General features: G+C 41.4%; 1 protein-coding gene across 1 annotated transcript in view; it reads right to left on the bottom strand.

The window, feature by feature from the left end:
* Window positions 1-24692, bottom strand: part of cacna2d3a (calcium channel, voltage-dependent, alpha 2/delta subunit 3a) — a 328563-nt gene that overhangs the window by 113979 nt on the left and 189892 nt on the right. The window contains exon 12 of the mRNA XM_045692990.1: window positions 358-436. Coding sequence (XP_045548946.1) covers window positions 358-436 — 79 coding nt within the window. The remainder of the gene's footprint in view (window positions 1-357; window positions 437-24692) is intronic.

Raw genomic sequence — 24692 nt, forward strand, 5'->3', positions numbered from 1 at the left:
CCTGTCTTGTGTCTATCCAGCGAAGGAGGCAGAGTCAGACCCCTCCCACCCATCCGCGCGTCGCTCGGCTAACTCTAATTTTAGAACCAGCCGGAAAGTCCTCTATCCACCAAGACAGCCGTGACCACACACACACATGCACACACATACACCCCAGCAGTAAAGTGCTGTGCAAGCCGTGACCAGCATCCATGTGTGAGATACGATGTGACGTGACCCGTCCGTGCTATGGCAGCCAGTTGTCTGCCATCACCCCCCCCCCCCCCAAGCTCTGCAAAGCTCCATGTCCAGAGAGACACAACACAATATTACAGAACATCTAGGATCAGATATTGAGCCAGGGGCATGACGTGATACCTTTATTGGCGCAGGCCATCCATTTCAGGTTATCTGCAAAGGCTGACTCTCGACCAATCAGGTAGGGGAATATCCGAACCTGTGAAGAGGAGACAGATAACTCACGTCAGTCAATATAATCACATAGCCAGACTCACACCACAAACACACACACACACACACATGCGCACACACACACACACACACACACACACACACACACACACACACACACACACACACACACACACACACACACACACACACACACACACAGACACGAAAACACACACAGACACACACAAACACACACACACACGAGGAGACAACAGTGTCAGACCATACAGAGAATTGTGTCCGTTATCAGTGATTGATTAGCTTGGTCTTAAGCCTGTTAATAGGGCAGATAATACGCCAGTGGAAGATGTCAAGACTGTCACATTATTCACTTCAGAACATTCACAAATGGATGAACAGCATGTTTAGTCAATTCTAGATTTCATACATCTGTTTGACAATTAAAAATAAATAAGCAACAAAAACATATTAGTCTATTAAGAAATGTTCCAAGTAAATAGTATATGTTACTCTGTTCAGATCCTTCACATGTAGCTACACTCTGCCAAACAGAGCCAGTACCCATATGAGCCCAGTTAGCTCTGGCAGGTCCTGTTGGCAGGTGTGTGTGTGTGTGTGTGTGTGTGTGTGTGTGTGTGTGTGTGTGTGTGTGTGTGTGTGTGTGTGTGTGTGTGTGTGTGTGTGTGTGTGTGTACGTATGTGTGAGTACTGCATGTCCAAAGCCCAGACCGGGACCAACGCTGCAGTGGTGTATTAAACATGAATCAGATCTACAGCTGAGTTAAATACAGTGTTTTCTGGTCCACTTAGTTTCTACTCTTCCTTTAGCTACTGTATGCTACGACATGCAATCTCTCACACACCCCACTGCACTGCAACTACACAGCTCTGTTCAGCCGCAATGACCTGCGGTTAACACTCTCACAGGTATGCACATACACGCACACGCACATACACACCCCACACAACCAAACAACTAACCTAGTTTGTGAGTTATGGTGCTGAGGCAGCTAACTCTAACTCAGTGTTTCCCCTATATTAATTTACAATAAGCATTGTCGCCACTAGTCAAAAATAATAATAAATACAGTACCAGTCAAAGGTTTGGACACACCTACTCATTCCAGGGTTTTTCTTAATTTTAAACTATTGTTGAATAATAGTGAAGACATCAAAACTATGAAATAACATATATATAATCAAGTAGTAACCACAAAAGTGTAAACAATTCAAAATATAATTTATATTTGAGATTCTTTAAAGTAGCCAGCCTTTGCCTTGATGACAGCTTTGCACACATTTGGCATTCTCTCAACCAGCTTTATGAGGTAGTCACCTGGAATGCATTTCAATTAACAGGTATGCATTATGCTGTGTTCTTATGTTATCTGAGTGACCCAAATGTTATAACAAAATCAATGGGGGCCCCATGCTATGACATTTTTGGAATGTTAGATTCTCCCTTACAATCTAGTTTTTATTTGGGCGATTGTTAGTTCTCAAAGATATTTCTTATTTAAAAAATATATATGTTCCAAATGTTTTTCTACATGCCTTCTATCTGGCTTTAGTCGTTTAAGCAGTGGTGTAACGTTCTTAAGAAAAAATAATTTAACGTACTACTTCATTCATTTTTTGGGGTATCTGTACTTTACTATTTATATTTCATATTTTCACTACATTCATAAAGAAAATAATTAAAGTTTTACTCCATACATTTTCCCTGACACCCAAAAGTACTTGTTACATTTTGACAGGAAAATGGTCCAATTCACACACTTATCAAGAGAACATTCCTGGTCATCCCAACTGCCTCTGATCTGAAGTACTCACTAAACACAAATGCTTGTCTGTAAATTATGTGTTGGAGTGTGCCCCTGGCTATCTGTCAATAAAAAAACAAGAAAATTGTGCCATCTGGTTTGCTTATGATAAGGAATTTGAAATGGTTTATATTTTTACTTTTACTTGTGATACTTAAGTACATTTTAGCAATTCCATTTACTTTTGATACTTAATTATATTTAAACCAAATACTTTTAGACTTTTACTCAAGTAGTATTTTACTGGGTGACTTTCACTTTTACTTTAGTCATTTTCTATTAAAACCTGTCTGGGCTAGGGGGCAGTATTTTCATGGCCGGATGAAAAGACATACCCGATTTAAACTGGTTACTATTCTTGCCCAGAAACGAGAATATGCATATTATTAGTAGATTTGGATAGAAGACACTCTGAAGTTTCTAAAACTGTTTGAATGGTGTCTGTGAGTATAACAGAACTAATATGGCAGGCAAAAAACGGATAAAATTCCAAGCAGGAAGTGGCCTGTCAGAGAATTTGTAGTTCTTCTTTTGATTCTCTATCGAAACTACAGTATCTGTGGCGTTACGTTGCACTTTCTAAGGCTTCCATTGGTTCTCTAAAGCCTTCAGAAAGCGGATTGAGGCGTATTCTGTCTCTGGGCAGAGTATAGTAGCTCAGTTTCTCAGTGGTCTGCCTGGTGACAAAGAGATTGGATATGCGCGTTCACGCAAGCACGCTGTTTTTTCTCTCCTCTTTGAATGAATACACTATTGTCCGGTTGGAATATTATCGCTATTTGACGAAACAATACCATAAAAATGGATTTTAAACAGCGTTTGACATGCTTCTAAGTACGGTAATGGAACATTTTGAATTTTTTTGTCTCGAAATGCGCTCGCGCGTTACCCTTTGGATGGTGACCTGAACGCACGAACAAAACTGAGGTATTTGGACATAACTGATCAGCAAAGGTAATACAATATTTATAATAGTAATTCTGAATTTATTGTGCCCCAAACTTGGCGGGTGTCAAAATAGCTAGCCATGATGGCTGAGCTATGTACTCAGAATATTGAAAAATGTGCTTTCGCCAAAAAGCTATTTTAAAATCTGACATAGCGATTGCATAAAGGAGTTCGGTATCTATAATTCTTAAAATAATTGTTATGTATTTTGTCGACGTTTATGATGAGTAATTTAGTAAATTCCTCCGGAAGTTTTCGGTGGGAATGCATGTTCTGAACATCACACGCCAATGTAAAAAGCAGTTTTTTGATATAAATATGAACTTGATTGAACAAAACATGCATGTATTGTATAACATAATGTCCTAGGAGTGTCATCTGATGAAGATCATCAAAGGTTAGTGCTTCATTTAGCTGTGTTTTGGGTTTTTGTGACATATATGCTTGCTTGGAAAATGGCTGTGTGATTATTTTGGTCTATGTACTCTCCTAACATAATGTAATGTTTTGCTTTCGCTGTAAAGTCTTTTTGAAATCGGACAATGTGGTTAGATTAACGAGAGTCTTATCTTTAAAATGGTGTAAAATAGTCGTATGTTTGAAAAATGTAAATTATTGCATTTTTTAGGTTTTTGTATTTCGCGCCACGCTGTTCCATTGGATATTGGCTAGGCGTTCCGCTAGCCTCAACAGGTTTTAAGGTATCTTTACTTTTACTCAAGTATGACAATTGAGTACATTTTCCACCACCGCGTTTATGTTTAAACAGAAACCGTTTAACTATCCCTAAAATTATTGTACTTATACAGTACCAGTCAAAAGTTTTAGAACAACTACTCATTCAAGGGTTTTTCTATATTTTTACTATTTTCTAAATTGTAGAATAATAGAGAAGACATCAAAACAATCAAATAACACATATGGAATCATGTAGTAACAAAAAAAAGTGTTAAACAAATCAAAATATATTTTATGTAAAAGATTCTTGAAGGTAGGCACCCTTTGCCTTGATGACAGCTTTGCACACTCTTAGCATTCTCTCAACCAGCTTCACCTGTAATGCTTTTCCAATAGTCTTGAATGAGTTCCCACATATGCTAAGCACTTGTTGGCTGCTTTTCCTTCAATCTGCGGTCCGACTTATCCCAAACCAGGGGGACTGTGGGACTGTCGGGGAACTGTGGAGGCCAGGTCATCTGATGCAGCACTCCATCACTCTCCTTCTTGGTAAAATAGCCCTTACACAGCCTGCAGGGTCATTGTCCTGATGAAAAACAAATGATTGTCCCACTAAGCTCAAATCCAGATGGGATGGATTATTGCTGCATAATGCTGTGGTAGCCGTGCTGGTTAAGTGTGCCATGATTTCTAAATAAATCACAGACAGTGTCACCAGCAAAGCACCCCCACACCATAACACCTCCTCCTCCATGTTGGGAAATACACATGTGGAGATCATCCGTTCACCCACACCGCGTCTCACAAAGACACGGTGGTTGGAACCAAAAATCTCCAATTTGGACTCCAGACCAAAGGACAAATTTCCACCGGTCTAATTTCCATTGCTTGTGTTTGTTGGCCCAAGCAAGTCACGTCTTCTTATTGGTGTCCTTTAGTAGTGGTTTCTTTGCAGCAATTCAACCATGAAGGCCTGGTTCACACAGTCTCCTCTAAACAGTTGATGTTGAGATGTGTCTGTTACTTGAATTCTGTGAAGCATTTATTTGGCCTCCAATTTCTGATGCTGGTAACTCTAATGAACTTATCCTCTACAGCAGAGATAACTGTGGGTCTTTCATTCCTGTGGTGGTCCTCATGAGAGCCATTATCATAGAGCTTGATGGTTTTTGCCCCTGCACTTGAAGAGACTTTCAAATTTCTTGAAATGTTCCGTATTGACTGACTTTCATGTCTTGACGTAATGACGGACTGTCATTTCTCTTTGCTTTTTTGAGCTGCTCTTGCCATAATATGGACTTGGTCTTTTACCAAATAGGGCTATCTTATCTGTAGTCCCCCTACCTTGTCACAACACAACTGACTGGCTGAAACGCATGAAGAAGGAAAGAAATTCCACAAATGAACTTTTAAGAAGGCACACCTGTTAATTGAATGTTAATTGAGAGAATACCAAGAGTGTGTAAAGCTGTCATCAAGGCAAAGGGTGGCTATTTGAAGAATCTCAAATATAAAATATATTGTGATTTGTTTAACACTTCTTTGGTTACTACATGATTCCATATGTGTTATTTCATAGTTTTGATGTCTTCACTATTATTATACAATGTAGAAAATAGTAAAAATAAAGAAAAACCCTTGAATGAGTAGGTGTTCGAAAACTTTTGACTGGTACTGCATAGCCTACTAATATACGTGTGGAATAATGTTAGATTTAGAATGGCCCACAAAAAAAGACATGTTCTCTGTAGCCTGCACTCGAATAGTGAATGGAGGAAGCGCGTCCTGCTGCTACGTTTTTAATATGCCAGGTAGGCTACTCCATTTCTAAAGCGGATGACTGTGTTTTATATTAAGAATATAGCTGCAGGAGATAGCTGGGATCCTCTTGTTGCCTTTTCCTGCAGTCAAATGACCAAACCGCCTTCTAGTGGCCTCATGGGTTGGAATGTTATTCATATTTTTATAATTTCATAATTACTAAGCATCATTTTTTTGAAACCCGCTGAAAATCCCGTTTGGTTACATTTCAGTCTTCTGTGATGTACAGTATGTAAAGTGAAATATTGGGATGCAAACTCCAAATGTGAACCATATCAACTGTTTTTCTGACATTTCTGACAAGATGCCTTCTTTTTTCAAGCCATAACCATGTGGGTGAGGTGTATACATTTGTTTCAAAGTACATTTGTTTAAAGGCTACTAAGAAATGCTCTGAGTGACCCTGATTTCCCCCACTGCAGTAAAAGGTTCAACAGTGGCCAGTCAAAACATTGTTTTCACACGTGATTATGCAATGGCTGGGCTTATAAGAACACATTTCACTAGGCTCTGTAGGGTATCCTCTCTCCAACCCTGTTCCAGGATTCCTAGGCCTATAGGCTACGCTTAGGGTTATTGTCAGAACAGGAGAAAAAAGACATGTCATCTTTATGCACTTGAATAGGGAAATGGAGGACTCTTTTCCCCCGCTTCACTTTCATGCCAGACAGGTTGGCTACTCTGGTTGTAAAGCAAAGCAATGTGCTTAATATTAGGTACGTTGAGAAATAAATATAGTAGGCCTAGCCTACAGAAAGCTGATGGGATCGTCCTCTTTTTAACAGAGGTCATTAAAACTCTGTTTTCTCACGGAATTGCATAGCATAGCCAATAGAAATGTCTCATTCCATGCATCAAACAGCTATGAGGAGCTGGCTCTCGCTCTGCAACAGGTGACCCTATTCCCCTCAAACTCTGAATGCCAGGGCTCTCATGAAGTGTTTGATTTTGATATCATTTGCATTTATGTCAGAGTGATTAGAGGGACAATAGAGTACTAAATTCCAGGCCATCAGTGACTGGTCTTAAGCTATTTGGTAGGCTACTAATGACCATCAGAAGCATCAGAACACCGTTTTGGAGAAGCCTAGTCACCATGACTCCATTGTCACGTGGAATTTGACTGCGGTCATGACACATGACTGCCGGTGTGGCAGTGTGTTGACAATACGGTCACCATGACAACCCTAGTCAAGTGCTAAATAAACTGTTGACCTAAACTGAAACCTATTCAGTCAAAGCTTGTATCCAAGAATCTGAAGAGAATAGCACTCTTATTGTGCTGCAGAAAGGCAAACACACTCACACTGTGGCTGTGTGTCTGTGTCTGTGTCTGTGTCTGTGTCTGTGTCTGTGTGTGTGTGTGTGTGTGTGTGTGTGTGTGTGTGTGTGTGTGTGTGTGTGTGTGTGTGTGTGTGTGTGTGTGTGTGTGTGTGTCGCATAGGAGAGTTATGCAGCTGTAATAAAAGTAATTACACTGATTAAAGCTTAATCCTACACTGTCACTCACTGTCCTCAAAGCCATCGCTCACACACACACACACACACACACACACACACACACACACACACACACACACACACACACACACATACAACCAGATGGGTCCTCCGTGCTTCATTATTCTCTGTATGGGAGGAAGGGTGTGTGTGTGTGTGTGTGTGTGTGTGTTTTTGGGCTGGTGTGTCCCCCTTGAAATACGGGTACCTACCACTCGTGCTTGTAACCAAATGTTGAAAGGTGTGTGGACACCCACTGTTTAACAACCCTCATGAAAAAGTACAACTGAATTACTACACAAAGCCTTTCCACAGGAGGATGGTGGCACCTTAATTGGGGAGAACTGGCTAGTGGTAATAGCTGGAGTGGATTTTGTAGAACGGTATCAAACACATCAAACACATGGTTTCCATGCGTTTGATGCCATTCCATTTACTCCGTTCCAGCCATTATTTTGAGCCGTCCTCCCCTCAGCCTGAGGGCACACACTTAGTGTGTTGTGAATTCTGTAATGAATGTATAGTAATGTTTTTAAATTGTATTACTGCCTTAATTTTGCTGGACTGCCTAACAGCAGCTAATGTGGATCCATAGTAAATACAATACAAATACATAGTAACAACTGCACTTCCAGGTCCTATTCGTGCAGTAGTTTCTACGTAGAGAATTGTAGGGATTGTGTAGTTTATGCAATACTTAAGGTCTGTAAGTTTAACCTCTATGGGATCGGTGTCCATAAACCGGGAAAGTTGTTGCTGAATATGCGATAATATGACTAGAAAACGTTGTAAACAACAGCCTGTCACGACTCCCACCGAAGGTGGCGCCCCCTCCTGCTCGGGTGGCGCTTGGTGGTCGTCGTCACCGGCCTACTAGCTGCCACTGATTCCTTTTGTTTTCCCCCTTTCTGTTATTGTTTGCACCTGTCCTTAGTTGGGTTGATTAGCGGGGCTATATTAGTTAGTTGGCCCGCCTGCCCTTTGTGCGGGATTGTTTCTCTGTTGGTTGCTTTGTTACGGGCTGTATGTTTTAGCGCTAGTGCGTGGTTTTGCGCTCACTGTGTTTTGTCCCCTGTGTTTGGGGCACTTAGATTTTTGTGTGCGCTCAGTTCGCTATTTGGGGTGGCTGGTGTTTTGCTGTGTCGCTCATTAAAAGCCATCACCCGTATCGCTGCTTCCTGCGTCTGATTCCTCCTCCACTACGCCCAAGCATTACACAGCCAACTTTCCGGGATATCAACATGTCTTATATAGGCAGAAAGCTTAAATTATTGTTAATCTAACTGCAGTGTCCAATTACAGAAAAAAATACCATACTAGTGTTTGAGGATAGTGCACAACAACAAAATACTTTTATCATGGCAACTGGTTCGACACATTCACCTCTGAAGGTAAATAATGTACTTACATTCGGTAATCTTGCTCTGATGTGTCATCCTGAGTGTCCCAGAGATAAAATGTAGTGTAGTTTTGCTTGAAAAAAATATATTTTTATATTAAAATGTAGGAACTGGGTTCTACAGTTTGACCCCACTGCTGTCCCTGGCTCCACACCCACCCCACCCGGCCATCTAGATGTGTGAAGGTCAGTGTCTTTTCTGTAGGGAAGCTAATGATCCATCATGTATGACATTCCTGGGAGTGTGTAAACTTACATATTTTATTACCATAGCTTTTTTGTATGTTCTCTATAGTTCTGTACTTGAAAATGTATAAATTGTCCAATTCAGCACATTTGGGCAAACTCCTGGCAGACTTTATACAAAAAATTGTGTAGTGAGGTAATTCTTCACTGGATAAGTCTGAAACTTCGCACACACACTGCTGCCATCTTTTGAACAAAAGCTCAATTACACCTACAGTGAGGGGAAAAAGTATTTGATCCCCTGCTGATTTTGTACGTAAAGGGCGTTTTTCTGGATTTTTTTGTTGTTATTCTGTCTCTCACTGTTCAAATAACCCTACCATTAAAATTATAGACTGATAATTTCTTTGTCAGTGGGCAAACGCACAAAATCAGCAGGGGATCAAATACTTTTTTCCCTCACTGTAGGACCCTATCTCAATGTATGGCATTTCTCTTGCATTTCAAAGATGATGGAACAAACATTTTTGTTTTTGAAAATGCAGGTTATCTTCTTTGTATTATCTTTTACCAGATCTAATGTGTTATATTCTTCTACATTAATTTCACATTTCCACAAACGTCAAAGTGTTTCCTTTCAAATGGCATATCCTTGCTTTTGGAATTATTTTGGAAATGCATTCCAGGTGACTACCTCATGAAGCTAGTTGAGAGAATGCCAAGAGCTTGCAAAGCTGTCATCAAGGCAAAGGGTGGCTACTTTGAAGAAACTAGAATATGCATATAATTGTTTGATTTGGATAGAAAACACCCTAAAGTTTCTAAAACTGTTTGAATGGTGTCTGTGAGTATAACAGAACTCATTTGGCAGGCCAAAACCTGAGAAGATTCCAAACAGGAAGCGCTCTCTCTGACCATTTCATGGCCTTAGTGATCATCTCTAACAAAAACAGGGGATCTCTGGCATGACGTGACATTTTCTAACGCTCCCATAGGCTCTCAGAAGGCGCCAGAAAGCTGAATCGTGGCTTTGCAGCACATGGCTGAAAAACATTATCGCATTTTGTAAGTGGCCGATCAGAGAACAATGGGACGGGGCGCGCGTGCCCGAGTCGACTCAATGTTTACTTTCTCTCTCTTTGAACGAAAACCACCACTCCCGGTCGGAATATTATCGCTTTTTTACGAGAAAAATGGCATAAGAATTGATTTTAAACAGCGGTTGACATGCTTCGAAGTACGGTAATGGAATATTTAGAATATTTTTGTCACGAAACGCGTCGGGCTCGTGACCCTTATTTACCCTTTCGGATAGTGTCTTGAACGCACGAACAAAACGCCGCTATTTGGATATAACTATGGATTATTTGGGACCAAACCAACATTTGTTATTGAAGTAGAAGTCCTGGGAGTGCATTCTGACGAAGAACACCAAAGGTAATAACATTTTTCTTATAGTAAATCTGACTTTGGTGAGTGCTAAACTTGCTGGGTGTCTAAATAGCTAGCCCTGTGATGCCGGGCTATCTACTCAGAATATTGCAAAATGTGCTTTCACCGAAAAGCTATTTTAAAATCGGACATAGCGAGTGCATATAGGAGTTCTGTATCTATAATTCTTAAAATATTTGTTATGTTTTTTGTGAACGTTTATCGTGAGTAATTTAGTAAATTCACCGGCAGTGTTCGGTGGGAATGCTAGTCACATGCTAGTCACATGCTAATGTAAAAAGCTGGTTTTTGATATAAATATGAACTTGACTGAACAAAACATGCATGTATTGTATAACATAATGTCCTAGGTGTGTCATCTGATGAAGATCATCAAAGGTTAGTGCTGCATTTAGCTGTGGTTTGGGTTTATGTGACATTATATGCTAGCTTGAAAAATGGGTGTCTGATTATTTCTGGCTGGGTACTCTGCTGACATAATCTAATGTTTTGCTTTCGTTGTAAAGCCTTTTTGAAATCGGACAGTGTGGTTAGATTAACGAGAGTCTTGTCTTTAAAATGGTGTAAAATAGTCATATGTTTGAGAAATTGAAGTAATAGCATTTCTAAGGTATTTGAATATCGCGCCACAGGATTACACTGGCTGTTGAGTAGGTGGGACACAAGCGTCCCACCTAGCCCATAGAGGTTAATGTGAGTCTGGAAGGAGAGTCTACAGTCCAACCAGACACCAAGGCATTTGTTGTTGTCCACATACTCTAGGTCAGAACCTAGAATATGTGAGATTTTGATTTGTTTAACACTTTTTTTGATACTACATGATTCCATGTTTTATTTCATAGCTTTGATGTCTTCACTATTATTCTACAATGTAGAACATAGTAAAAATAAAGAAAAACCCTTGAATGAGAAGGTGTGTCCAAATCTTTGACTGATACTGTATATTGTCAGTAGTCAAGTAGTTTTACAGTTGGACCTAATTCCTCACTATCTCATCACATTTCCTCAGTTCTCTGTGCCCTTCCTGTATCAGCAAGGAGAAAGAGGGAGAGAAAAAGAGAGCGAAAGAGAGAAAAAGGTGGTGTGAGCGAGAGAGAGAAAGATAAATATATACATAGAGAGAAGGTCTGCATTCTGTAAGACTGTCTTTGAGAGGAGGTCTACATTCTGTGAGACTGTCTTTGAGAGGAGAAGGCTTACATTCTGTGAGACTCTCTGAGTGGAGAATGAAGATTAATTAAATTAGGTTAACAATAGTCTAATTGAGCAGGAATCCCAGCGGGCCTGTGGCCCATTTGAGAATGAAATGAATTAAACTTTAAACATCCTCCTCCTTTCAGCAGCCATGTCGTTTACACCATCTCTGAGCCACAGATAGTCAGCACCACTTCCTACACACAGACCAGAGCTCCAGACTGAACTATTACAGAGAGATTCCTTACCTTTACACACACACACTCACCTTTAAAATACCTCATTCATTTTAACGCTTTTCTTTAACTTTTTGCCTTTAAATCTTTTCTTTTTTTAAGGAATCTATTTGAGTTCTTGTTAGACAGAGTTCTTGTTAGACAGAGTTCTTGTTAGACAGTTCTTGTTAGACAGAGATCTTGTTAGACAGAGTTCTTGTTAGACAGAGTTCTTGTTAGACAGAGTTCTTGTTAGACAGAGTTCTTGTTAGAAAGAGTTTTTGTTAGAGTTCTTGTTAGACAGAGTTCTTGTTAGACAGAGTTTTTGTTAGAGTTCTTGTTAGACAGAGTTCTTGTTAGAGTTCTTGTTAGACAGAGTTCTTGTTAGACTCTTCTTGCTACACAGAGATATTGTTATACAGTTCTTACTAGTGTGGTGGCTAATTTCTGCATTACCAAATGAGGAGAGTTAAACACACCAGTCCGAGTTAACAACAACTTTAATACTTAAGATACTTTTGTAAAAGCCTCTTTGACCTTCAATAATGCACTCTCTCGAATGAACCAGGAAGGTGATTACACAATGGCTACAGAGATATTTTATAGCAAAGAAACACCCCCTTCAACATACATTGACAAACAACAGATCTTAGTAACAGTTCACAAAGGTTAAGTTTTATATGACAGATATCCATAAAACACAGCAGACAGTAACTGCTATGTCAACAGGGTTCATTATATAGACCAGTATCTGGTCCCCTTAGAACTGTCTCTCCCTGGTACGGTATTGAACAGAACCATTAGCTCATGTCCTCTGGAATGCTTTTTAGGCGTTCTTATCAAAATACATCATAAATCTCCTTTGTCAGTGCTATCTCATAGTGGCCCATCCTCAGTAAAACACCTCTTGTTGCCACTCCTGGACAAGCTCACTGGGGGGAGTGACCTGCGCACAGACATTGTGGAGACAAATAATTGGTTCCCCATTAACCTGTTGTGGCATAGGGGGCAGTATTTTCACGGCCGGATAAAAAACGTACCCGATTTAATCTGGTTACTACTCCTGTCCAGAAACTAGAATATGCACATAATTAGTAGATTTGGATAGAAAACACTGTAAAGTTTCTAAAACTGTTTGAATGGTGTCTGTGAGTATAAAATACAGGGACTGTATGGCTCTGTGCTTTAGGGTGCTCAGCCATGTATCCATGTCTGATATAGAGATGCAGATTGTATTTGAGAGGAACAATGGAAAAAGTTCTGCCTGGGTGAAAATGTTTCTCCAGTTAGAGCAACAGAATAACTCAACCTTTTAATATTTTCTTTTACGAACTCTGCCCACCTTCCCTGTCAGTTGCTAGGTCTCCATCCTCATGGCAGGCCACAACCTGAGAAGATTCCATACAGGAAGTGCCCTGTCTGACAATTTGATGTCCTTCTGTTGCATCTCTATCAAAAATACAGCATCTGTGCTGTAATGTGACATTTTCTAAGGCTCCCATTGGCTCTCTAAAGCCGTCAGAAAGTGGAATGGGGTGTCTGCTGTCTCTGGGCAAAGTACAACAGCTCTGTTTGTAAGTGGTCAGCCTGGGGACAGTGAGACTGAGATGCACGTTCACGAGACTACTCCATTTTTTTCTTTCAGCCTTTGAATGACTACAACGTTGCCCGGTTGTAATATTATCGCTATTTTATGAGAAAAATCGCATACAAATTGATTTTAAACAGCGTTTGACATGCTTCTAAGTACGGTAATGGAATATTTTGAATTTTTTTGTCACGAAATGCGCTCGCGCGTCACCCTTCGGATAGTGACCTGAACGCACGAACAAAACGGAGCTATTTGAATATAACTTTGGATTATTTGGAACCAAAACAACATTTGTTGTTGAAGTAGAAGTCCAGGGAGTGCATTCTGACGAAGAACAGCAAAGGTAATCAAATTTTTCTAATTGTAATTCTGAGTTTAGGTTGTCCCAAACTTGGTGGGTGTCAAATTAGCTAGCCGTGATGGCCGAGCTATGTACTCAGAATATTGCAAAATGTGCTTTTGCCGAAAAGCTATTTTAAAATCGGACATAGCGATTGCATAAAGGAGTTCTGTATCTATAATTCTTAAAATAATTGTTATGTATTTTGTCAACGTTTATCGTGAGTAATTTAGTAAATTCACCGGAAGTTTTTGGTGGGTATGCTAGTTCTGAACATCACATGCTAATGTAAAAAGCTGTTGTTTGATAAAAATATGAACTTGATTGAACAAAACATGCATGTATTGTATAACATAATGTCCTAGGAGTGTCAGCTGATGAAGATCATCAAAGGTTAGTGCTGCATTTAGCTGTGTTTTGGGTATTTGTGATGCATGCTAGTTGCTTGGAAATGGCTGTGTGGTTTTTTTGTGTCTATGTACTCTCCTAACATAATCTAATGTTTTGCTTTCGCTATAAAGGCTTTTGGAAATCGGACAACGTGGTTCGATTCAGGAGAAGTGTATCTATAAAATGGTGTAAAATAGTCGTATGTTTGAGAACTTTGAATTATGACATTTTGGGGTTTTAAATTTGGCGCTCTGATTTGTCACTGGCTGTTGAATATTGTGGGACGATTTCGTCCCACCTCCCCTAGAGAGGTTAATCACGCCATCCCTTCACATGGTTTAAGAATAGGTAAAGACACATTCACATGAAGACAATATCATTCTGTCCTCCTCTCTTGCTGATATTCTGCATAGCAACAGAGACATGTAAAAAACAAGTCTGAACTCTCCCCTCTCTGGGCCCCAAGTGTCTGAGCCCCAGCTAAGGGAAATGTGCAACTGAAACATACCAGAGTCCAAAGGACAATTTCTAATGACAAGTATCTCACATAAGCATATTATACTAATAAAACATCTTAATTATATATGTTACCCAACTAATTCTGATTCATCCACGACACTAGACAGAGTTCTTGATGAACAAGAGTTCTTGTTAGACAAAGTTCTTGCTGACCCTCAACACGAGGGCCCCTCAGGGGTGTGTACTTAGTCCCCTCCTGTACTTCCTGTTCAACCACGACTGCATGGCCGCGCATGACTCCAAAACCATCATTAAACCTGTTGGGGGTAGGGGGCAGTATTTACACGGCCGGATAAAAAACGTACCCGATTTAATCTGGTTATTACTACTGCCCAGAAACTAGAATATGCATATAATTATTGGCTTTGGATAGAAAACACCCTAAAGTTTCTAAAACTGTTTGAATGGTGTCTGTGAGTATAACAGAACTCATATGGCAGGCAAAAACCTGAGAAGATTCTGAACAGGAAGTGGCCTGTCTGACAAGTTCTTGTTCATCTTGGCTCTTTTTATTGAAGACTGAGGATCTTTGCTGTAATGTGACACTTCCTACGGCTCCCATAGGCTCTCAGAACCCGGGAAAAAGCTGAATGATATTGAGGCAGCCCCAGGCTGAAAGACATTATCGCCTTTGGCAAGTGGCCGATCAGAGGACAATGGGCTTAGGCGCGTGCATGAGTCGACCCCATGCTTTATTTTCTTTCGTCTTTTTCCCTAAACGCAGATTCCCGGTCAGAATATTATCGCTTTTTTGCGAGAAAAATGGCATAAAAATTGATTTTAAACAGCGGTTGACATGCTTCGAAGTACGGTAATGGAATATTTTGAATTTTTTTGTCACGAAATGCGTCGTGCTCATCACCCTTCTTTACCATTCGGATAGTGTCTTGAACGCACGAACAAAACAGAGGATATTTGAACATAACTATGGATTATTTTGAACCAAACCAACATTTGTTATTGAAGTAGAAGTCCTGGGAGTGCATTCTGATGAAGAACACCAAAGGTAATAACATTTTTCTTATAGTAAATCGGACTTTGGTGAGTGCTAAACTTGCTGGGTGTCTAAATAGCTAGCCCTGTGATGCCGGGCTATCTACTGAGAATATTGCAAAATGTGCTTTCACCGAAAAGCTATTTTAAAATCGGACATATCGAGTGCATAGAGGAGTTCTGTATCTATAATTCTTAAAATAATTGTTATGCTTTTTGTGAACGTTTATCGTGAGTAATTTAGTAAATGTTTAGTAAATTCACCGGAAGTTTGCGGGGGGTATGCTAGTTCTGAACGTCACATGCTAATGTAAAAAGCTGGTTTTTGATATAAATATGAACTTGATTGAACAAAACATGCAGGTATTGTATAACATAATGTCCTAGGGTTGTCATCTGATGAAGATCATCAAAGGTTAGTGCTGCATTTAGCTGTCTTCTGGGTTTATGTGACATTATATGCTAGCTTGAAAAATGGGTGTCTGATTATTTCTGGCTGGGTACTCTGCTGACATAATCTAATGTTTTGCTTTCGTTGTAAAGCCTTTTTTAAATCGGATAGTGTGGTTAGATTAACGAGAGTCTTGTCTTTAAAATGGTGTAATATAGTCATATGTTTGAGAAATGGAAGTAATAGCATTTCTAATGTATTTGAATAACGCGCCACAGGATTCCACTGGCTGTTACGTAGGTGGGACGATTTCATCCCGCCGACCCTAGAGAGGTTAAGTTTGCAGACGAAACAACGGTGGTAGGCCTGATCACAGATGACGATGAGACAGCCTATACGGAGGTCAGAAACCTGGCAGTGTGATGCCAGAACAACAACCTCTCCCTCAACATCAGCAGGACAAAGGAGCTGATCGTGAACTATAGGACACGGAGGGCCCAGAACCCCCCCATTCACATTGATGGAGCTGTAGTGGAGCTGGTCGAGAGCTTGAAGTTCCTCGGTGTTCACTTCACTAAGGACCTATCATGGTCCATACACACCAACACAGTCATGAAGAGGGCACGACAATACCTCTTCCCTCTCAAGAGCCTGAAAATATTTGTCTTGGGCCTTCAGATCCTCAGAAAGTTCTACATCTGCACCATTGAGAGCATCTTGACTAGCTGCATCACTGCTTGGTATGGCAACTGCTTGGCATCCGACCGTAAGGTGCTACAGAGGGTAGTGCGTACTGCCGATGTGAGTCTCATGGACGTTACATAGGCATCTGAGCTGGGTATCCCCACTCAACCTCTCTCCATTCCCATGGGTATTAGAGCGCTGAACGGGCGCTCTATAGGCCGGGTCACCCACCAGACCACCACCATCAACCTACGAGTGTTGGGGAACCACAGCGAGACGATCCAATTCCTGCTGGTTGAGTCGGCGCAGGTTACTGTGGTATTGGGATTCTCTTGGCTCCAGCGACACAATCCCTCCATTGACTGGGTTACTGGTGCCATCGTGGGCTGGAGCCCGTCCTGCCTCACTCATTGCTTGAAGTCAGCTCTGCCTGCCCTGGGACGTCTTCCTGGGGGCTTGGAAATTGCCCCGGAACTCTCCGCAAGCTCCACAGAGTACCAGGATCTCTGGGAAGGGTTCAGTATGGCCCGGGCCACTTCACTTCCGCAGCACCGACCGGTATCCAAGAAGGTCAAGCCTGAGGCGTTGGCACGCCGCTTTAGTGTCATGGCTACACCCCCGGAAGCCGAGACCTTCGCCCCACTCCAAGATCATTAGCGTCTCTGCTGTTTCGTCCTCTGTTGCCCCGTAACTGCCATATTTTTCCTACCTTTTCTGTGCTTCTCCACTTATCCTCTGGGTATTTATACCTGTGTTTTCTGTCTGTGCCAGTTCATCTTGTTTGTCAAGTCAACCAGCGTTTTGCCTCAGCTCCTGGTTTCCCCAGTCTCTCTTTTCCTCACTCTCCTGGTTTGGACCATTGCCTGTCCTGACTCTGAGCCCGCCTGCCTGACCTCTTTGCCTGCCTCTGCCCCTGACCCTGAGCCTGCCTGCTTACCGTCCTATGCCTTTGCCCTTACTCTGGATTACCGACCTCTACCTGACCTGACCCTGAGCCTGCCTGCCATCCTGTGCATTTGCCACTACTCTGGATTATCGACCCCTGCCTGCCTTGACCTGTCATTTGCCTGCCCCTGTTGCTGTTATAAACATTGTTACTTCGACACAGTCTGCATGTGGGTCTTACCTGAAGCATGACACCCAGACTATGTGCATTGCCCCCCCCTTTCACGCTTCTGCTACTCTCTGTTATTATCTATACATAGTCACTTTAATAACTCTACCTACATGTATATATTACCTAAATTTCCTCAACTAACATTTCACTGTAAGGTCTACACCTCTTGTATTCAGCATTTCACTGTATTCGGCGCATGTGACTAATACGATTTGATTTGATTTGTATCAGCATGAGTAATGAAAGACAACAATACAGAGTTTGTAGTTACTGTAATTAACATGTTAATGATAAGGGAATCTATATGCTTAAAGGTAATGATTAAAGAATTCCACCCTGAAATGTAACCATTAGTGATTATTAGTTGATGTAACATGTATAATGAATTAGAATGGTAAACTTCAGTGTGACTAAGGAGAGACCGAGAACCATTGAACTATGCATGACCCGACCTGGCTAGAACTCTGAGAAACTTACGATAGGACAGGGAGTCCTTTCAAGGTTCCTCTAATCTCGGGGGAATGGAACTGTCGGCTTGGTAGTGATAAACAGTGGATACAACTCACCTACTGTTCGTGTGTATGTATGTGCGTAGGATATCTACTGTTTGTGTGGAGGTATGTGCGTAAGTAGGGTGTGAATTATAAAATGGATGTCTTTGAATAATGGACTTCAGAACGTTCTCTGAATAAACTGTACGGACCTTTTGCATAAGCTGAGTCTTAGCCTAATTATTATTAAACCCAGGGTCTTACAAACCTTGGGGATTGGTCAAAGCTTAAAATAATTGTTAGTTATCATCATTGGGATTCAAAATTCTCATGACAGTTAACGAGTAATCATTAGTTATGCTATGATTCCTCTGCTGTGCTTTGCCAAGGTGTTTATCTGTTATTTTAGAGGGATAGAAACACCTGAAAACAACAAGTACGAGAGAGAGAGAAAGCCAGTGAGAGAGAGAGAACTAGAGAGAGAATGAGAGAGAGAAAAAGAGGGAGAGAAAGAGAGAGCGAGAAAGAAAGAGAAAGAGTGAGAGAGAGAGCGCGAGAGAGAGAGAAAGAGAGATGAGAGTGAGAGAGAGAAAGAGAAAGAGAGAGATAGAGAGACAGAGGTAAAATGTGTTGGCAGAGGTACTGCTGTGTAGGCGGGCAGGGAGGAGCATCATTTGCCACCATTCAATCATAGCTAGCTTAGATAATGGCCCACAGGTGTGTTGGTGTACATGTATGTATATATGTGTGTGTGTGTGTGTGTGTGTGTGTGTGTGTGTGTGTGTGTGTGTGTGTGTGTGTGTGTGTGTGTGTGTGTGTGTGTGTGTGTGTGTGTGTGTGTGTGTGTGTGCGCGTGCGTGTGCGTGTGTGCGTGCGTGTGTGTACCAGGGACATATCTGGTCTCTGTGTGTGGCTCAGTTGGTAGAGCATGGTGTTTGCAACACTAGGGGTTGTGGGTTCGAACCCCACGGGGGACCATTACGGAAAAAAAATGTATGAAATGTATTCAATGTAAAAAAAAATCTCCTGATGTCACACTCATAATGATTACGCAAATGAAACATCACAACACCATCCCTAAACAGCTCCATCTAATCAACCTCTAACCAACACCACATGGAACTTGTTAATGGTCCCAAATGTCTGGCCATAAAACTCACTAGACCCTCTCAATTTAGTTTCAATGAAATCTACATTGATTGTATAATCCTAGATGTATTGTTGCTATATGTAAGTTATTTCAGTATGACTACACACTGTTAGAAAAATGATTCTATATGGGGAAAAAAAGGTTCCATCCTATGATCCACTCACTATATGCCACACCCCTAAAGGTTGACCGAAATCCCACCCAGTATGAGGCTCTAGTAGAATGGAGGAGGTTGTTGTGGTTGGAGATCATTAAAACAGTAAGACCAGGGGCAGTTAAAGGCTGGAGAGTGTGACAGAGCACTTCTATTATCACCGGGACTCCTTTTAAATGGAGCTATCTACCAACACTGTCCTCTCACGCTTCACTGGTACAGAAGACCTGACTCTCACACACGCACGCACGCACGCACACAGACAGACAGACAGACAGAGGCACGCTCACAGAGGCACGCTCACAGAGGCATGTGGAAGGCCAAGTAGATCATTAAGGACCTCAGTAACTCGAGCCACGGTCAGTTCATTCAGATACTGTCTAAAAGAGAAGGTACAGATACATCATAGCCGTATTCTCAACATAGCTCATTCTAATGTTTCTACTACTTTAAATAAATAAATAAATAAATAAATACAGTAGGGGAAGAGGTAGTTGTTTGGGCTAAATTATATATGGGCTATGTACAGGTGCAGTAATCTGTGAGCTGCCCTGACAGCTGGTGCTTAACCTGTTATGGCTAGGGGGCAGTATTTTCACGGCTGGATAAAAAACGTACCCGATTTAATCTGGTTACCACTCCTACCCAGTAACTAGAATATGCATATACTTATTACATATGGATAGAAACACCCTAAAGTTTCTAAAACTGTTTGAATGGTGTCTGTGAGTATAACAGAACTCATATGGCAGGCCAAAATCTGAGAAGGTTTCATTCAGGAAGTGGCCTGTCTGACAAGGTGTCATTCTTCTTGTCTCTGTTTATTGAAGAGTGAGGATCTTAGCTGTCCCGTGACACTTCCTACGGCTGCCATAGGGTCTCAGAAGGCGGTAGAAAGCTGAATCGTGGCTTTGCAGGCTCTGGCTGAAACAAAGTAGCGCGTTTGGGTAGTGGCTGGTTACAGTACTGTGAGACTCAGGCTCGTGCCCGCGTCGACCGAAAGCTTTGTTTACTTTCCTCTGTTTAGCTAAATGGACATTCCCGGTCGGAATATTATCGCTTTTTTACGAGAAAAATGGCATAAAAATTGATTTTAAACAGCGGTTGACATGCTTCGAAGTACGGTAATGGAATATTTAGATTTTTTTTGTCACGAATTGCGCCATGCGCGGGACCCTTATTTACCCTTTCAGATAGTGTCTGGAACGCACGAACAAAATGCCGCAATTTGGATATAACGATGGATTATTTTGGACCAAACCAACATTTGTTATTGAAGTAGCAGTCCTGGGAGTGCATTCTGACGAAGACAACAAAAGGTAATCAAACTTTTATAATAGTAAATCTGATTTTGGTGAAGGCTAAACCTGCCGGGTGTCTAAATAGCTAGCCCGTGATGCCTGGGCTATGTACTTAGAATATTGCAAAATGTGCTTTCACCAAAAAGCTATTTTAAAATCGGACATATCGAGTGCATAGAGGAGTTCTGTATCTATAATTCTTAAAATAATTGTTATGCTTTTTGTGAACGTTTATCGTGAGTAATTTAGTAAATTCTTAGCAAATTCCTCCGGAAGTTTGCGGGGGGTATGCTAGTTCTGAACGTCACATGCTAATGTAAAAAGCTGTTTTTTGATATAAATATGAACTTGATTGAACAAAACATGCATGTATTGTATAACATAATGTCCTAGGTGTGTCATCTGATGAAGATCATCAAAGGTTAGTGCTGCATTTAGCTGTCTTCTGGGTTTTTGTGACATTATATGCTAGCTTGAAAAATGGGTGTCTGATTATTTCTGGCTTGGTACTCTGCTGACATAATCTAATGTTTTGCTTTAGCTGTAAAGCCTTTTTGAAATCGGACAGTGTGGTTAGATAAAGGAGAGTCTTGTCTTTAAAATGCTGTGAAATAGTCATATGTTTGAAAAATTGAAGTTTTTGTATTTTTGAGGAATTTGTAATTCGCGCCACGCCTATCATTGGATATTGGAGCAGGTGTTCTGCTAGCGGAACGTCTAGATGTAAGAGGTTAAAGCTAGTGAGGGAGATAAGTGTTTCCAGTTTCAGAGATTTTTGTAGTTCATTCCAGTCATTGGCAGCAGAGAACTGGAATCTGAGACGGCCAAAGGAGGAATTGGCTTTGGGGGTGACCAGAGAGATATACCTGCTGGAGCGCGTGCAACAGGTAGGTACTGCTATGGTGACCAGTGAGCGGAGATAAGGGGGGACTTTACCTAGCAGGGTCTTGTAGATGACCTGGAGCCAGTGGGTTTGGCGACGAGTATGAAGCGAGGGCCAACCAACGAGAGCGTACAGGTCGCAGTGGTGGGTAGTATATGGGGCTTTGGTGACAAAACGGATGGCACTGTGATAGACTGCATCCAGTTTATTGAGTAGGGTATTCGAGGTTATTTTGTAAATGACATCGCCGAAGTCGAGGATCGGTAGGATGGTCAGTTTTACGAGGATATGTTTGGCAGCATGAGTGCAGGATGCTTTGTTGCGAAATAGGAAGCCAATTCTAGATTTAACTTTGGATTGGAGATGTTTGATGTGAGTCTGGAAGGAGAGTTTACAGTATAACCAGACACCTAGGTATTTGTAGTTGTCCACATAAGTCAGAATCGTCCAGAGTAGTAATGCTGGACGGGCGGGCAGGTGCAGGCAGCGATCGGTTGAAGAGCATGCATTTAGTTTTACTTGTATATAACAGCAGTTGGAGGCCACAGAAGGAGAGTTGTATGGCATTGAAGCTGGTCTGGAGGGTTGTTAACCTGTCTGGGCTAGGGGCAGTATTTTTACGGACGGATGAAAAACATACCCAAATTAAACAGGTTACTACTCTGGCCCAGAAACTAGAATATGCATATGATTAGTAGATTTGGATAGAAAACACTATGAAGTTTCTAAAACTGTTTGAATGGTGTCTGTGAGTATAACAGAACTCATAAGGCAGACAAAAACCTGAGAAAAATCCAAGTAGGAAGTGAAAAGTCTGAGAATTGTAGTTCTTCTTTTGATTCTCTATCGAAGCTACAGTGTCTGTGGGGTGACGTTGCACGTCCTAAGGCTTCCATTGGCTGTCTAAAGCCTTCAGAAAGTGGTTTGAGCATTTTCCTGTCACTGGGCAGAGTATAGGATCTCAGTTACTAAGTAGTCTGCCTGGCAACAAAGGGATTGGATATGCGCGGTCACGCGAGCACGCCGTTCCTTCTTTTTCTTCTTGAATGAATATGCTATTGTCCGGTTGGAATATTATCGCAATTTTACGTAAAAAATACCATAAAGATAGATTCTAAGTACGGTAATGGAACATTTTGACTTTTCGTCTCTCGTTCCATGCTCGCACGTTATGCCTTTGGATAAGTGATCTGTACGCACAAACAAAACGGAGATATTTGTACATAAATATGGATTATTTCGAAGAAAAACAAAGTTTATTGTGGAAGTAGCAGTCCTGGGAGTGCATTCTGACGAAGATCAGCAAAGGTAAGAGAATATTTCTAATACTAATTCTGAGTTTAGGTTGCCCCGAACTTGGCGGGTGTCTGAATAGCTCACCGTGATGGCTGAGCTATGTACTCAGAATATTGAAAAATGTGCTTTTTCCGTAAAGCTATTTTAAAATCTGACACAGTGGTTGCATCCAGGAGTAGTCTATCTATAATTCTTAAAATAATTGTTGTATATTTTATCAACGTTCATGATGAGTATTTTTGTAAATTGATGTGCACATTCACCGGAAGTTTTGGTGGGAATACATTTTCTGAACATCACGCGCCAATGTAAAATGCTGTTTTTGGATATAAATATGAACTTTATCGAACAAAACATACATGTATTGTGTAACATAATGTCCTAGGAGTGTCATCTGATGAAGATCGTCAAAGGTTAGTGCTTCATTTAGCTGTGTTTTGGGTTTTATTGACACATGTCAATAAATATAGAAGTAGTTGGTGAACCAGGCGAGGCAATCATTTGAGAAACCAAGACTATTGAGTCTGCCGATGAGGATGTGATGATTGACAGAGTCTTGGCCAGGTCAATGAATACGGCAGCACAGTATTGTTTCTTATCGATGGCGGTTACGATATCGTTTAGGACCTTGAGCGTGACTGAGGTGCACCCATGACCAGCTCTGAAACCAGATTGCATAGCGGAGAAGCTGCGGTCGGATTCGAAATGGTCGGTAATCTGTTTGTTGACTTGGCTTTCGAATACCTTAGAAAGGCAGGGTAGGATAGATATAGGTTTTGTAGCAGTTTGGGTCAAGAGTGTCCCCTCCTTTGAAGAGGGGGATGACAGCAGCTGCTTTCCAATCTTTGGGAATCTCAGACGACACGAAAGAGAGGTTGAACAGGCTAGTAATAGGGGTTGCAACAATTTCGGCAGATCATTTTCTAACCCGGCTGATTTGTAGGGGTCCAGATTTTGCAGCTCTTTCAGAACATCAGCTGACTGGATTTGGGAGAAGGAGAAATGGGGAAGGCTTGGGCGAGTAGCTGTGGGGGGTGCAGTGCTGTTGACCGCGGTAGGGGTAGCCAGGTGGAAAGCATGGCCAGCCGTAGAAAAATGCTTATTGAAATGTTCAATTATAGTGGATTTATCGGTGGTGACAGAGTTTCCTATCCTCAGTGCAGTGGGCAGCTGGGAGGAGGTGTTCTTATTCTCCATGGACTTTACAGTGTCCCAGAACCTTTTGGAGTTTGTGTTGCAGGAAGCGAATTTCTGCTTGAAAAAGCTAGCCTTGGCTTTTCTAACTGCCTGTGTATATTGGTTTCTAACTTCCCTGAAAAGTTGCATATCACGGGGGCTGTTCGATGCTAATGCAGAACGCCACAGGATGTTTTTGTGTTGGTTAAGGGCAGTCAGGTCTGGAGAGAACCAAGGGCTATATCTGTTCCTGGTTCTAAATTTCATGAATGGGACATGCTTATTTAAGATGGTGAGGAAGGCATTTAAAAAGAATAACCATGCATCCTCTACTGACGGGATGAGGTCAATATCCTTCCAGGATACCCGGGCCAGGTCCATTAGAAAGGCTTGCTCGCTGAAATATTTCAGGGAGCGTTTGACAGTGATGAGTGGAGGTCGTTTGACCGCTGACCCATTACGGATGCAGGCAATGAGGCAGTGATTGCTGAGATCTTGGTTGAAAACAGCAGAGGTTTATTTAGAGGGCAAGTTGGTTAGGATGATATCTATGAGGGTGCCCGTGTTTACGGCTTTGGGGTGGTAC

Source organism: Salmo salar, chromosome ssa13 (assembly GCF_905237065.1).
Source record: "Salmo salar chromosome ssa13, Ssal_v3.1, whole genome shotgun sequence".
Lineage (NCBI taxonomy): Eukaryota > Metazoa > Chordata > Actinopteri > Salmoniformes > Salmonidae > Salmo > Salmo salar.